At 41.4% G+C, this 14801-nt stretch overlaps 1 protein-coding gene across 2 annotated transcripts; it reads right to left on the bottom strand.

Annotated features, from left to right (window-relative positions):
* Positions 1-207: 207 nt before the first annotated feature.
* On the bottom strand, positions 208-12276 carry LOC129506184 (RNA polymerase-associated protein LEO1-like). Of its 2 annotated transcripts, XM_055319631.1 has the most exons (7): positions 12040-12276; positions 11262-11346; positions 9892-9986; positions 9269-9403; positions 7177-7312; positions 6106-6265; positions 5097-5576 (listed from the first exon to the last, which is right to left on the bottom strand). In XM_055319631.1, the coding sequence occupies exons 4-7, from the start codon at positions 9352-9354 to the stop codon at positions 5497-5499; spliced, it is 462 nt and encodes a 153-aa protein (XP_055175606.1). In that variant the 5' UTR covers positions 9355-9403; positions 9892-9986; positions 11262-11346; positions 12040-12276; the 3' UTR covers positions 5097-5496. The 2 variants fall into 2 exon arrangements, with proteins under 2 accessions (XP_055175607.1, XP_055175606.1); XM_055319632.1 differs by lacking the exons at positions 5097-5576; positions 11262-11346; positions 12040-12276 and adding an exon at positions 208-1408 and having other exon boundaries at positions 9892-10131.
* Between the last annotated feature and the right edge of the window lie 2525 nt (positions 12277-14801).

Genomic DNA, 14801 nt, shown 5'->3' with positions numbered 1-14801 from the left:
ATAAGGATCTACTTAACACTGTGGTTGCTCCATATAAAAGATCATGACCCTTCTCTCTAAAATGCTTATTTTTTTTACTTGGGAAGAAAAAGCTTTGGACAGAGGTCTTTTTTTTTTTTTAATATTTTGGTAAAGTTTGTTTGTTTATTTATTTATTTATTATTTGAAAGCAAGAGAGGGAGGGGAGTGCACAGAGGGAGAGGGAGAAGCAGACTCCCTGCTGAGCAGGGAGCCCAATGTGGGACTTGATCTTAGGACCCGGAGATCATGACCCGAACCGAAGGCAGACACTTAACAACTGAGCCACCCAGGCACCCAAGAGTTTATTTTAGAGAGTGAGCACGTGAGTGGGAGGGAGGGGTAGAAGAGAGTCGCAAGCAGTCTGCACTGAGCTTGGAGCCCAACACAAGGCTCGACCCCACTACCCTGAGATCATGACCTGAGCCAAAGGCAGACATTTAATCGACTGAGATACCCAGATGCCCCCAGATAGTCAAAGTTCTTTAAACCTCAGCTTCCAAGGCTGTAAAATGGAAACTAATGATACCTGCCTTTCAAGTTGTTCTGAGGATTAGAACTGGTAGGGCCAGTGTAGCACTTGGCAAAGCACTCAGTGTCCTTGAGCCCTTCCATGCTCTACCTGCGCTGACAGGACTACAGAGCAATGTGGCCGATGGAAAGTTAGTGCCACGCCCATGGAAATAAATGACAAAACAGAAGGATCCCAAACCCAGCTAGGCAGGACAGGAGGACATCCCAGAAGAGGCGATGCCTGGGCCCAGCCAGGAGAATGAGGTGGGTAGAGCAGCCAAAGTGCACAAAAGCCTAAGACCCAGAGCAAACAGTTACCAAAATAAGCTTCTTTTGGGGGAAAAATGGGCTTTCTAAAGTCATAGTCTTGCTTCTGAATATTCTTTATTCACAAGTAGGATTATGCAAAAACGACTCAATTCATCATTTCAGTCAAAACAAGTCGTGTCATCATTGCTTTAAAACAAACTTAACAATATACAGTTGACTCTTGAATAATGTTGGGGTTAGGAGTACCCCCCACTCCCCACACAGTTGAAAATCCAAGTATAGCTTCTGATCCCCAGAAACTTTACTTCCAGCCAACTGCTGACCAGAAGCCTTACAGATAACATAAACAGTTGATTCATACATATTTCGGTTGTTAAATGTATTATATATTCTTATAATAAAGTAAGCTTAAGAAAACCATAAGGAAAATACATTTAAAGTACTGTACCATATTTATTTTTAAAAAAATAGCTGTAAGTGGACCCAAGCAGTTCAAACCTGTGTTCTTCAAGGATCAATACAATGTATACAACGAGCGCACATTTCATACTTCAGTCATTTTCTTCCTCTTCACCTGCTGCTTTTCTCTTTCTGGAAGCCTCAACTCCTGAACAGATACAAGAGATGAGGTAATATTCAGTTTCAAACATTTCTAGAAACTTTGCCTATAGTAGTTTTGAGCTATCCTCAACAAAACAGTAGCAAAGCAAATCCAACAATATGAAATAAATAAATAAATAAATAAATAAATAAATAAATAAATAAATAAATAAATCAACTGATCAAGTGGAATTTATTCCTGGGTTTGCAAGGGTGGTTCAATATTTGCAAGTCAATCAACATGACACATCATATTAATAAGAGAAAGGATAAGAACCATATGATCATGGGGCACCTGGGTGGCTCAGTTAAGTGTCTGCCTTGGTCATGATCTCAGGGTACTTGGACTGAGCTCCACATTGAGCTCCCTGCTTAGCAGAAGTCTGCTTCTCCCTCTGCTGTGCTCTCTGGTTCTAACAAATATCTTTTTAAAAACCCATATGATCGTTTCAGTAGGTGCAGAAAAAGCATTTGATAAAAGTACAACATCCACTCATAATAAAAACCAACAAAATAAGTTTAGGGAGAATGTACCTCAATGTAATAAAGGCCACCTATGAAAAACTCACAGCTAACATCATCCTCAGTGGCAAAAAAACACTCAGCTATTCCCCGAAGATCAGGAATAAGACAAGGATGTCTACTCTCACCACTTACTCAACATAGTACTGGAAGTCCTAGGGACAGCAATCAGACAACACAAAAATAAAAGGCATTCACTATTTACAGATGACATGATACTGTATTTAGAAAACCCAGGACTCCACCAAAAAACTGCTAGAACTGATACACAAATTCAGTAAAATTGCAGGATCCGAAATTGATATAGAGAAATCTGTTGCATTTCTATACACCATAATGAAGCAGCAGAAAGCGAAATTAAGACAACAATCCCATTTACAGTTGTACCCAAAATAAGATAACTAGGAATAAACCTAGCCAAAGAGGTGAAAATTCTGAACTCTGGAACTATAAAATACTGATGAAAGAAAGTGAAGAAGACATAAAGAAAGGGAAAGCCATTCCATGCTCATGGGTTGGAAGAACATATATTGCTAAAATGTGTATACTACCCAAAGCATTCTATACCTTTAATGCAATCCTTATCAAAATACCAAAAGCATTTTTCACAAAAATAGAATAAACCTAAAATTTGTATGGAATCACAAAAGACCCTGAATAGCCAAACCAATCTTGAAAAAGAAAAGCAAAGGGGCACCTGGCTGGCTCAGTGGTTGAGTGTCTATCTTTGTCTCAGGTTGTGATCCTGGGGTCCTGGGATCGAGTCCCACATCGGGCTCGCTGTGAGGAGCCTACTTCTCTGCCTGTGTCTCTGCCTCTCTGTGTCTCTCATGAATAAATACATAAAATCTTAAAATTCTGGACTTCAAGTTTTATCTCAGAGTTGTAGTGATCAAAACAGTATGGTAGTAGCACAAAAATAGTCACATAGATCAACAGAACAGAAAACCCAGAAATAAACCCATGATTATATGGCCAATTAGTCTTCAACAAAGTAGGAAACAATATGCAATGGTGCATATTCAGCAAATGGTGTAGGGAAAACTAAACAGCCATATATGTGTGTGTGTGTGTGTGTATATATTAATTAATTCAAAATGGATTAAAGACCCGAATATGAAACCTGAAACCATAAAAATCCTAGAAGAGAGCACAGGCAATAACTTCTCTGATATCGGCCACAGCAACTTTTTTTTTGAGATCGGTCCCCTGAGGCAAGGGAAACAAAAGCAAAAATAAACTATTGGGACTTCATCAAAATAAAAAGTTTTTGTACAGCAAAGGAAACAACAAAACTAAAAGGCAACATACTGAATGGGAAAAGAGATTTGCAAATGACATATCTGATGAAGGGGTAGTATACAAAATATGTAAAGACCTCATACAACTCAGCACCTAAAAACCAAATAATCCAATTGAAAAATGGGCAGAAGACATCCAAATGGCCAACAGACACATGAAAACATGCTCATCATCATTCATCATCAAAATCAAAAACTGAAGAAACGTGTTGGTGAGGTTGCGGAGAAAAACGAACCCTCTTGCACTGTTGGTGGGAATGCCAACTGGTGTAGCCAGAGCAGAAAACAGTTTTAAGATGCCTCAAAAAATTAAAAATAGAACTACTCTACCATCCAGCTACCACCCAGCAATCGCACTACTGGGTATTTACCCAAAGAATATAAAAACAGTAATTCAAAAGGATACACGCACCCTGATGTTTACATATAGCAGCATTATTTACAATAGCCCAAGTGTCCATCACTAGATGAATGGATAAAAAAGATGTAGTATATATACACAATGGAATATTACTCAGCTCTAAAAATGAATGAAATCTCGACATGGAACTAGAAAGTACAATGCTAAGTGAAATAAGTCAGAGTAAGACAAATACCCTATGATTTCACTCATGTAAAATTTAAGAAACAACAACAAAAAAATGAACAAAGGAAAAAACAACCCCAAGAAAGAGACTCTTAACTATAGAGAACAGATGGTTACCAGATAGGAGGGGGGGTTGGGGGATGGGTGAAACAGGTGATGGGGATAAAGAGGGCACTTGAAGTGCTGAATCACTATATTGTACACCTGAAACTAATATAACACTGTTAATTAACTGGAATTAAAAACTTAAAAAAAAAAAAAAAACCTTAAAATAAAGTGGTCTGAACTGATGGAGGAGCCAGCCCTTCACATTAGAAGGCCACCCTGCAGCAACAACCCAGGTCCTCAGACACGATGTCTAGCTGGTCAGGCCCCATGAACCCGGGCTTCCCCTGGGCAGCTGTCAGGCCAGGAGGGACAATTCCTCCTCACTATACTGACTGACATTCTGATCATATTGCTTGAAATACATTCCCCTGCTTCCTCAGTATTTCATTTTTTTCTATCTAAAATTTTGTATTTTAAAGCTTGTGGAAAAATAAAATAAAAAAAAAAGCCTGTTGGTTTTAAAAAAGGACTGCTTGCATTTTATGTGTTTTCAGTATACTTTTAAAGTTTTTTTTTAAAGATTTTATTTACTAATTTTAGAAACAGAGCAAGTGAGCAGGGGTAGGGGTGCAGAGGGCAGTGGGCAGAGAATTTCAAGCAGACTGCACTAGCATGGAGCCCGACTTGGAGCTCAATCTCACAACTCAAACCAAAATCGTCACTCAACAGACTGAGCCACCAGGTGCCCCTGAAGTTTTAAATATATATTTTTATATGAAAAGTGAATGTCTCCCTTAGGTGACCAGTGCTTAACTGACATGCTTAACATTTCTGTTACTGTGATGTTTACTCTGATCTGTGACGCCAAACCTAGAGTGAAGCATGTTAAACATTCAGAAAGAAAACAGTGAATCAATTAAACTGGCATATGGGAAATACAGTGATTCCCTATATATTTAAGACTTAAAATTTATTTGTAGGGACGCCTGGGGTGGCTCAGTGGTTGAGTGTCTGCCTTTGGCTCAGGGTGTGATCCCAGGGTCCCAGGATCAGGTCCCAGGATCAAGTCCCACATTGGGCTGTGTGAAGCCTGCTTCTCCCTCTGCCTCTCTCTTTGTGTCTTTCAGGAATAAATAAAACCTTTAAAAAATTTTTATTTGTACTTATGACATCATAAGTGGAAAAGGAAAAAATTAAAGGAAAAATATTTCAATAACGTGAAAACGGAATAACCCTCAATTACTATTATACCCAAACAATGAAGACACCCAGTTCCCAGGATGCTTCTTGCTCTACCACACTGAATTACTACTGAGCGTGGTGGTGCCTCAGGGCCCCACACGTTTCCTCACAGGCCTTTCCATCCCCCCACTTAGGACGCCCTCCAGGCCCAAGTGCCCTGCAACCTAAGACTTTGCTCTGAGGTCTCCTCTGAGCAGCCTTCCAACACCCACCTGAACAAAGGATCAGACTCTCCTCTGGCCACTCCTGGTCCAATCACTGCACTTATCTCCCTGAGTTTCAGTGAAGTGTACAGACATCTGTCCGTGCTCCTGGGCTGGGAGCTACTCTTCATTCCAGGAGTGGACTAGAGGAAACGGTAAACCTCTAGCATCGAATAAATTTGGTTTTACCTCATCACTGGTCAGTTTCCTTGCTCTCAGTAATTTCTTCTGATCCCTCATCACTGTCGGAAGTACAGATTTTGGCTCGTTCCTCTGAAAGCAAAGGAACTTCAGAAGTGAGATTTTCTCTCATAGAGGAAGACCTGTGTATTCCTGAGTTTTTTTCCTGACTGTTGTTGCTTCCCACTATACATTTTCCCTTGAGGAGCCGACAACATCTTTAAGGTTTTGATGAGGTGTATATAACTTTCAGACATGCTGAAATGACTTTGATTTGAGAGATTTTGTTCTGAGAGAGAGGCAAGGCTTTTAAACACCTAAGAGGTTTTATGCACACATTAAAAATTACAAAGTTTAAATACCGGCTCAATACGCAAGCAGGCAAACTGCTCATCACACATTTTCCTCTGTAAGGACATAAATTATTTAATTGACTTTACTTTGGGGGTGCCTTATTTTCCCAGCTAAGCTCTTCTGTGGGAAAGTAGCCCTAACTAAAAATAAAAGGCCTTTGTACTATTGTTCTAAGTAAATCACAGCAGGACAGGGAGTAAACGCCCATCATCAACCTCTGTGGTCCTCAGGTGATGAAATCGAAATCGGATCTCCATGCGCAACTCACCTTGGAGCTCCCCTTGGTAATGGTTTTTAATGGCTTTGGCACCTTCCTCCTCCTCATGGATGCTGTTGGGGTCCTGGTAGGGGACACTCAGCCGCTGCTGGCTCTGCTTCTCCCACAGATGGATTGTCTGGTGAGTAGAAGCCCTCAAACGTTCTTCTTTCTATAAAGAAGCAAACCAACTTTTTAACTGAAAAACTGAACTACCTTTGTGCCCATTTGAACCTACATTTACTATATTTCTTGTCTTCAGAGTACGGCTCTCTCCATTCCACACCTGCTACCACACACAGAGATCACTTTGTAGAGTTTAATTCTAAGGCGTGAAGGCAACACAGGGTGAGGAGGCAGGAGGCTCCCTCGCGCCAACCACCCAATCAGGACTGGCACAGACATGGCCTCGGGAGCTGCAGAATCCCCTGCGCCACCAGCCACTCAGAGCCCAGAGAGCAGCAACCAGCCTGAGGAACCTCATCCATGCCCAGTGTGTTTCTGCCTGAGGGAGGCTGTGTCTGCCAACCCCTGAGACCGACCCCTGGCTTGGTCAGGCACCACCAAACAACACTAGTGCCTAGATGTTCCTGTCTGGGCATCTCACTCCGGAGAGCTTCCCCAGAGCTCCGGATGACAAGATGGGGAGGTGCTGGCATAGGGGAGGGTCCCTGAGCCCAAAGCAGAACATTCATACCCTTCCTCTGCCTGGCAATCCACACACTGCTGTTCACAAGCAGAGCCAGTGTTGGGTCAGGAATGTCTTTTTGACCTTCCTAGCATTTCCTGTCTGGCTAACAAAGTTTTATGGTATCTGTCAAAGTTGGTATTTTCTAAATTATCAGGTTCCCCCTGAAATCTCATCAACTGGAGAGTGAGCCCATGAGTGGCTGGTTTGCTCTGGCTGGTATCCAACCAGTGGCCATTGACATGACTATGGTTAACTACACACTTGGTTTAGGTTGGCTCCCTGATAACTGTAAGAAATAAAATGGTTGTGGCATTAATTGTGAATTAATATTCTGGAAAGTACAGCTTTTAATACCCCCAAAAAAATCCCAAGATAAAACATAGCCAATATACCTTAATCATTTCTGTGCGCTGGCACTCAGGATCACAACCAGCAATTGGTAAGATTCTAATCCTCTGTGTCTTTGAGCATCTATTACCAAGTGGCAGGGTCATCTTTCTCTGTGTGGCACAGTCTGTAGAATGAGGTCTGCTGGGACATGGACAAGAATGTGTCACTGTAGACTAAGAACATTTAGAGGCGATTATCTCAACGGCACAAACAGCTGTGGACAGTGACCACTTCCCCTGCAGCAGATGAGGGAAGCGGGGCACAGGTCCTGGGGCTCTGAGGCTTCCTCATTCTCTGGTTCCAACCTCCGTCCCATTTCCCAGGACATGGTGATGGGGTGAAGTGCAAGTGGAGGAAGGAAGAGAACAGGTGGCAGGGTCAAGGACTTGTCCAAAGAAACCCCCAACAACAATCAGAGACAGAAAAAGGGATATGAAATCTCAGTTCCATGAGGGTGCTGCAGAGGCCAGAAGTTGCAATTCAAGAAGTAAAGAAGAGTCTCTCCATCTGAATACGATTAGAAGGAGGGTCAAAGCAAGGAGGCCTCACGACAGCCCAGGACAGTACCAAGAACAGGAATTGCTGGTGCAGAAAACGTACATTCCTGACTAAAGGAAGGTAGGTTTTAGTACATCAGAGAGAAGAAAGGGTGATCCTCAGGAGGGAGTCTCTGAAGCTGTAGAGAGATGGGACTTAAGGAATGTGGAAAATAGGCCACAATGGAAAAAAACAGGCTGTAGAATCGTTTGTCTTTTACAGCAGCATTTGAGAAAGCTCATTAAGAGGCTGGACTTGAACAGCATTTATTATGCCAGGTCTCTGCACTGCATGACATCTTATGTATTATTTGACTTAACTGACAAAATATCCCTGTGAAGTAGATATTATCGCCATTTTGTAGATAAGGAAACTAAAATTTAGTGAGAGTGAAGGGCGTCTGGATGGCTCAGTAGGTTAAGCATCGACTTTTGGATTTTGGCTCAGGTCATGATCTCAGGGTCGTGAGATTGAGCCGGGTCTGTGCTGAGAGTGGAGCCTGCTTAAGATGCTGTCTCTCCCTCTCCCCAACTTACCCTCTCTCTCTACAAAAATAAAAGAAAAAAAAAAAGGTTGTGAGATTGAGACTCTTCTTCAGCTTAAACAGAAGTGCGGCACAACCTCAAAGCTGTCCATTAGTCTTTAAAATGGAGTAACATTATATTGAGCATAATTTACATACCATAAAATTCACTTATTTTAATACACAATTAAATGATTTTTTAAATTACAAAGTTGTGTGACCATTATTATAATCTGATTTTATTTATAAAGATATTATTTGAGAGAGAGAGAGAGACAGAACACAAGTTGGGGGTGGGTGAGAGGGGCAGAGGGAGAAGGAGAAGCAGACTCCCCACTAAGCAGAGCCCGACACAGGGCTCCATCCCACACCCCTGGGATCATGACCTGAGCCAAAGGCAAACCTTTAACAGACAGAACTACCCAGGAGGACCTACAATTTGATTTTAAAACATTTTCATGATCTCAAAAAGAGACCTTGTGTACAGGTAGTCTGTTAAGTGCCCTACTTCAAGGAGAGCCACATGAAGGACAACAGCTCTGTGTCCTTAGAGGGAAGGTATGCTAAGGAGCGCAGGGAGTAGCGTCCAGTGAAGAGGCTGCAGCACAGACAGGGAGCACCTGCCTGCCTGGGGTCAAACTGCAGCCCCTCACACCATTTAGCCCTTTCCTCTACTCTGTGCTCACCCCAGACAACATGCTCATGATCGGCTGGCCTCCCCGCTGAAGGGAAAGGACACAGACCAGCTAAGCAGCACAGACCAGTCTTCTAGGCCTCCTGCCAGGTGCACCAACCAATGTGAATTCATTCACTGGTCTGGTTTACACTGTGGTCGCCTGCCAGTTTTGACATTAACTGGCTCCCTGAGAAACAGCAATTCGTAGTAAAGGTGAAAAAACAGTGTGGGAAACAGACCACGTCCCTGGTGAGCACCCTGTAATCATGTCAGTCAGGGCCAAGTCAGGCTCTCTGCACAGCTCTCAGCCCCACTGCTCTCTACCTACTAGGAACAAAATGTCAGCAGGAACGGTTACCTAAAGATGAGTTTGGATTTAAAGACGGCTCGTCCCTGTAGACCAGTGTCTTCTCGAACGAACAGGTGATTGTGATTGCCCTGCATTGGGGCTTTGTAGACATCAAACACTTCATTGCCTAGATGCAGGGAAAGGCTGCAAAGAAGAAACCGTTCAGTACTGAGGGGCGGGGGCACTGAACAAATCCTACCATCTCCATGTTCTCCTCCTGGCTTTACTTAAAATGCTATGGGACTGTATACTCAATTCATGAGAAAAACAGAGATGCTATCAATAACTTACTCCCTTTAAAGCAAAAGGTGGTAAAATGCATCTTTCTTTAACCTGAAATTGTTTTTGTCATTTTCCCAGTCTCTACCATGTCGTTACTAAAACAGAAACATTTTTCCCCAAAATACCAATTTATACTGTGCAATGACACCTCACGCATGTGAGCTAGCATTACGCTTTCACCCCAATAAGGCAACTACCATGAATCTGATCACATCTTGAGCCTACTCCTAAAGTGTCCTCCTCCCAGAGGCCTAGATTTTGTTAATTCTTTAATGAAAGATGGCCCCAAAGTAAGGTCCTGCACAGAGAACTCTGGGTCTTTCAGTGCTCTTCAGGTATTATGGGCTCACCTCTCATCTGACCACTTGACCACCCGAGCATTGCTTTCCTTAATTTCATGTCCATACTCATCCCAGCGTTTCCTCCATCTTATCGTATTTTCCACCTGGTTCAAAACATAAGGGCATTAGAAAACCAATGTAACTAAACTGCATGTTCTTTTTTCCTCAAGTGACTTATAATCATGTGCCAAGAATTCATAGGTTAGTGACAAAGGAAGCTCACAAAATAAATAGCCCATCAGGCAACACTGAAACACTCCTGCCACAAATATCTAGAAATATTGAGTAAACTAGCCATTTTGTTTAAATCTTTCCTAAGCTCTAGTTCAAAGCAGTGGAAGCAGAAGCTGAGTACAATGCAAGATCGAAGTATTATCACACACAGTAAGAGCTTCAAAAGAGAGAAGATGAGACTTTGGGTCCACATGAGGTAGGCAGTTAAAATGGAAGTCTGCCTATTGCAAGTCTATGAAGGGCTATGAGCCCAATGAAAGAGGGACTAGTAAGCCTGGCCTAGTAAGACAGGGAAGCTCTGGGCATTAAATTAAAAATAAAATAATAAAAGAATGTACAATTAAAAAATTAACAAATTAAAACCTAACACACTTTGCCCTGTTTTTAGTTCAAATTTGTCCTATCCATGTAGTAGGAACTCCAAATCACAAAGGTAGCATAAAAATTGGTTCTGCCTGGGATGCTTGGGTGGATCAGTGGTTGAACATCTGCCTTCGGCTTAGGGCGTGATCCTGGGGTCCTGGGATTGAGTCCCACATTGGGCTCCCTGCATGGAGCCTGCTTCTCCCTCTGCCTATAGGTCTCTCATGAATAAGTAAATAAAATCTTAAAAAAAAAAAATTGGTTCTGCCCGTGACAGAAGCTCATACGCAACCCCAAGCAACAAGACAACATCCCTGTGACAGCACTGGAGTGTCCTGCCATCCCAGGCCTTCCTGAGAGGAATCGCCTGAAGAAAAGGCATCTCCTTGTGCATAATCTGAATTCCATAAAGAGTCTGCGAGATTTCTACTGTTGGAAGTTGTGAGAAGCTACCCACTATAAAAGTAGAGGCAGTTCCATATACCTAACTATATTTATCCTAAAGGAAGTAGCTAACAACTTTCAAGAATTTTTATTGTTACTTTAATTGAAAAATTACAACTGTGAGAAATAGGTTAGAAGAGTGACCATTGCAGGGATTAAAGAGTATGTAACTTCTCCCCTAAAAATATTCTGAAAAGACATTTCAGTCCTTGTTCCAAACAGTTACTTATTGACTGAAAAGTAAACATAAAAGAACATTTCATAATCTCAAGTCTCAAATCATTATGTTTTAATGAAAAACCTCAAAAAAAAAAAAAAAAGGAAATATAGAATAGTACCTTTAATTTCAACCTGGTTCTATCTTCCTCATCAAGCACTTTCTCACCTTCAAATTCATCTTCATAATTCTGAGGATCAAAAGGTCTAAAAATCGTTTTTTAATCACGTATTAGCCATATTTAGTAATGAATATTATTAATGCCATAAAATAATCTTTACAACATGTACCAATATACTAAAAATCACAGGAGGCAGAGAGCTTCATGTATGCTAGTTTGCATACTTTCTTGAAATTTGATTTTAAAACATTATCTGAAATAAAATCCAACTGTGACTAATAATTTTAAGTCTTGTTTGAAGAAATGTCTTCTAAAATGAGACATAGTCTACCTTTCTATTTTTTTTTAAAGAAAAGGCATCCTGTTTAAACTCATGAACCTTCATGAGAAATACTCATCAATACTATTTTGTTGTCCAAAATCGTCTTTTCTAGTTACAGTGGCTTTTGCGCTGAATATTTATGATTTCTCTAGCAAACTTTGTCAATCTCATTTTCTGATTTTTTCAGCTTTATACTAATGAAAAACACCTTTACCAGCTGTCAAGTCTGTTTATTTATAAGTGCCAAAATGCTGGAAGAATCATTCACTTTAAAATTCTCACATTATTAGTAACTCATCATTTTTCTGCCACAGTGCATCCTAAATTTACTTTTCCAGAGGTATATGAAGAATCCCCCTTCTTTATAATTAGCCAACTCATGATAAGAAAAAACATTTATATTCCACATGTTTTTATTTAAGATCTTGAAAATAAAACTTTAATCAGCCCTCTTACTTGGGTTCTATGCTGAGGAATTTAGGTAGTTTAACAAAGTACAATTCATTTCCTAAATCAGAGTTGATACTGGGGATTTCTACTTCTATTCTGGTTTCAGAAATCTGCTCTTCCTCCTGTTGGTCCTGAGGCAATCCATGTTCATCCTAAGAGAGGAATCAGAATGTGAGGGTTTGAAGTGAAATTAAAAATGTTCCAGCTCTTTTCTGGTACTAGGAGATGTAGGTATAACCAGAAGTAAATTCAGATGCCACTTTAGGGACAAAGCAGTCCATAACCCCTTCAGGCCTCTCCCTAAAATTTCATCCTCTTCCCCAGAAATACCACCACAGAAACAAGATCTCTTAGCCCTCATTACCAGAAAAAATATCTATTTTGTTGACCTATCTAGTTTCCATAAGGCATTAAATGAAAGAACTGTGAAAATGTGTAACCCCTCAGTACTATTAAAATCAGAGCAGAAAGTCAAATAGCACATGCTTTCTGGCACAAGTTTGTATTAAGAAAAACTTAAAGGTTTTCAAATAATGAGTCCTCACAGTTTAGCCCCAAAAGTTTGGCATCATCCTCATTTTGATCAGTTTCTCTGTGCCCTCAAATGCCCACAATTCCCAACATAGCTGAGAAAGTCACCCTGATTCACCAAGTGTTTCAGACCGCTTCTCAATTCTACTCAATTATCAATGTCCTCTTTTCATAGGAGGCAGACCCTTCAGCCTTTGAAACTTTCTTTTTAACCTTGAATAATGGAACCTGTTGAGGTTAGTGATTGTACTTACAACAGCCTGCCTTGGAATAGGTTGCTCATTGTCCCCATCACTCTCTGAAGAAATGTCATCTATGTCTCCAAACAGATCCATGGTCCTACTATAATCTTCAATGCTGGGAGAACACGTACAGTATTAATTTCTCTGACTGAAGTTCTTTACACAGTTCTTAGCCCATCACTTCAACATTTTCTCAAGATTCAGAAACCAAATCTCCACTAAGCCAACCTTGATCTGGCTCCCTGAGCCAAGCCCTCAAAAGCATAACAAGCATCTATAGAGAAGGAAGGTGGTCAAGATGGTTAGTAGAAGGCAAAGCTGCTGTGATAGCCAGTTTTCAACATAGTTCCTGGTGGTTCCTGCCTGATATTCCTGCCCCCTGCAATCTCCTCCAACCCGTGTCATGGTTGGTTTATGTGATCAACAGAATATAACTTCACTTCCAAGGCTAGGCCACGACATTATGGTTTTTCTGCCTTGCTCTTTCTCTCCTTAAGTCACTTGCCCTAGAGGAAGCCAGCTGCCATGATGTGAAGACACTCAAACTGCTATGGAGAGGCTCATGTGGCGACAAACTGAGGCCTCCTGCCAAGAGCATATTAGTGAGCTGTTTTTGAAACAAATCCTTCAATCCCAGGCAAACCTATAGAGAATACATTCTCAGCCAATATCTTCATTGCCACAAAAACCCGGAGCCACAACTCCCCTGCTAAGCCAATCACGACCGTCAGAAATTATAAAATATTAAATTAAATGTTTGTTGTTTTCATCTGGCCTTCTCAGGGGATGTAACTGATCTGGCCTTCTCAGGGGATGTAAGTGGAGGTGAGGGGGTGATACGCATGTAACATAAGACATGTCTAATCCAACTCTTATCTCCCTACGCCTTTGGATTCCCTCTACACAATGCCAGGGAAGCTTCATTACAAGTAGGCCACCAATGAGTTTGTTTAAGCTAACCAACTTATGGAGCCATGTCTTGCTATGAAAACATCACGTCCTGAATATATAAGTGTGCCCAAAGCAGTCGATTTGGCCCAATAGTCTGTCCTTCATCTCACATTCTTAAATACGCTTCCACACATATTCCCTTGGCTTCTCCCTGTATCAGTCAAGTCTTGTAGTTCTTTTGGTATATAAGCTATTTCTTCTTCAGAGTTTGTGCTTTCTCGGTCAGAGTATGCAGAGATCCTAGTGATGGGTCTACTGGTAACAAGTGGGTCAGACAGCATGCAGCTGGCTGAGTCTAGAGAATGGAAGCTGCCCCAGGTGACATTACAGTGTTTTCAAGTAAGGAAAACCCAGTTTCCTCAGGTACAGGGGAGCAAACTGCTTCTCACAGGTAAGGGAAGCTCAGAGTGACTAGGAAATTGAACTAGGAAATGCATCATGAGTCCAAACAGATATCTCACTCCCAGCTTCTTTCTCTATGTCCTTTTGGGGTGCCTGGAGGAGCTCGGTCAGTTATGCATCTGCCTTCAGCTCAGTCCATGATCTTAGGATCCTGGGATGGAGGCTTGCATCCAGCTGAGGCTGAGCACGAGGCCTACTTCTCCCTTTTCCTCCGCCCCTCCCCACAGTTCGTGTGCTTTCTCAAATAAATAAAATCTTAAAAAAAAAAAATTTTAAAAAATGCCCTTTCATATGAGAGACTTCAAAATGCTAGGAATTCAACTAAGTTGCAATTCTGTAACCATACAATTAAATGTTTAATATTCAGCTACCTCAGCCCTCTAACTATGAGATAGGAGATTCTTTTAGGGCTGTTAGGAAAGTTCACTGGTTCTCTGACCACGACCTGAGCTGAATGTTTAAAGACCTAAGCTTGTAATTCCCTTCTGTAAGTACTCCAGGGCACTCAGAAGTATCTACTCCATACCACAGTCCACACAATCATCACTACTGCCTAACAAATGTAGTAGCCACTTGAGCCCTCAACCAGGGGGGATAATCTGATTTATCATGCCACCATACCATGCATTACCACCACACCCT

Source organism: Nyctereutes procyonoides, unplaced genomic scaffold (assembly GCF_905146905.1).
Source record: "Nyctereutes procyonoides isolate TBG_1078 unplaced genomic scaffold, NYPRO_anot_genome, whole genome shotgun sequence".
Lineage (NCBI taxonomy): Eukaryota > Metazoa > Chordata > Mammalia > Carnivora > Canidae > Nyctereutes > Nyctereutes procyonoides.
The sequence above is the reverse complement of the archived record's forward strand: the minus strand, read 5'-3'. Positions and strand labels throughout refer to the sequence as shown.

Excerpts from the sequence above, each read along its gene's own strand:
- LOC129506184 (XM_055319631.1), bottom strand. The coding sequence starts at position 9,354 with ATGCAGGGCAATCACAATCACCTGTTCGTTCGAGAAGACACTGGTCTA. Across the intron at positions 6,266-7,176 it reads AGCGCACAGAAATGATTAAG|AAAGAAGAACGTTTGAGGGC; the intron begins GTATATTGGCTA and ends GCTTCTTTATAG. Across the intron at positions 5,577-6,105 it reads TTACCAAGGGGAGCTCCAAG|AGGAACGAGCCAAAATCTGT; the intron begins GTGAGTTGCGCA and ends CTTTGCTTTCAG.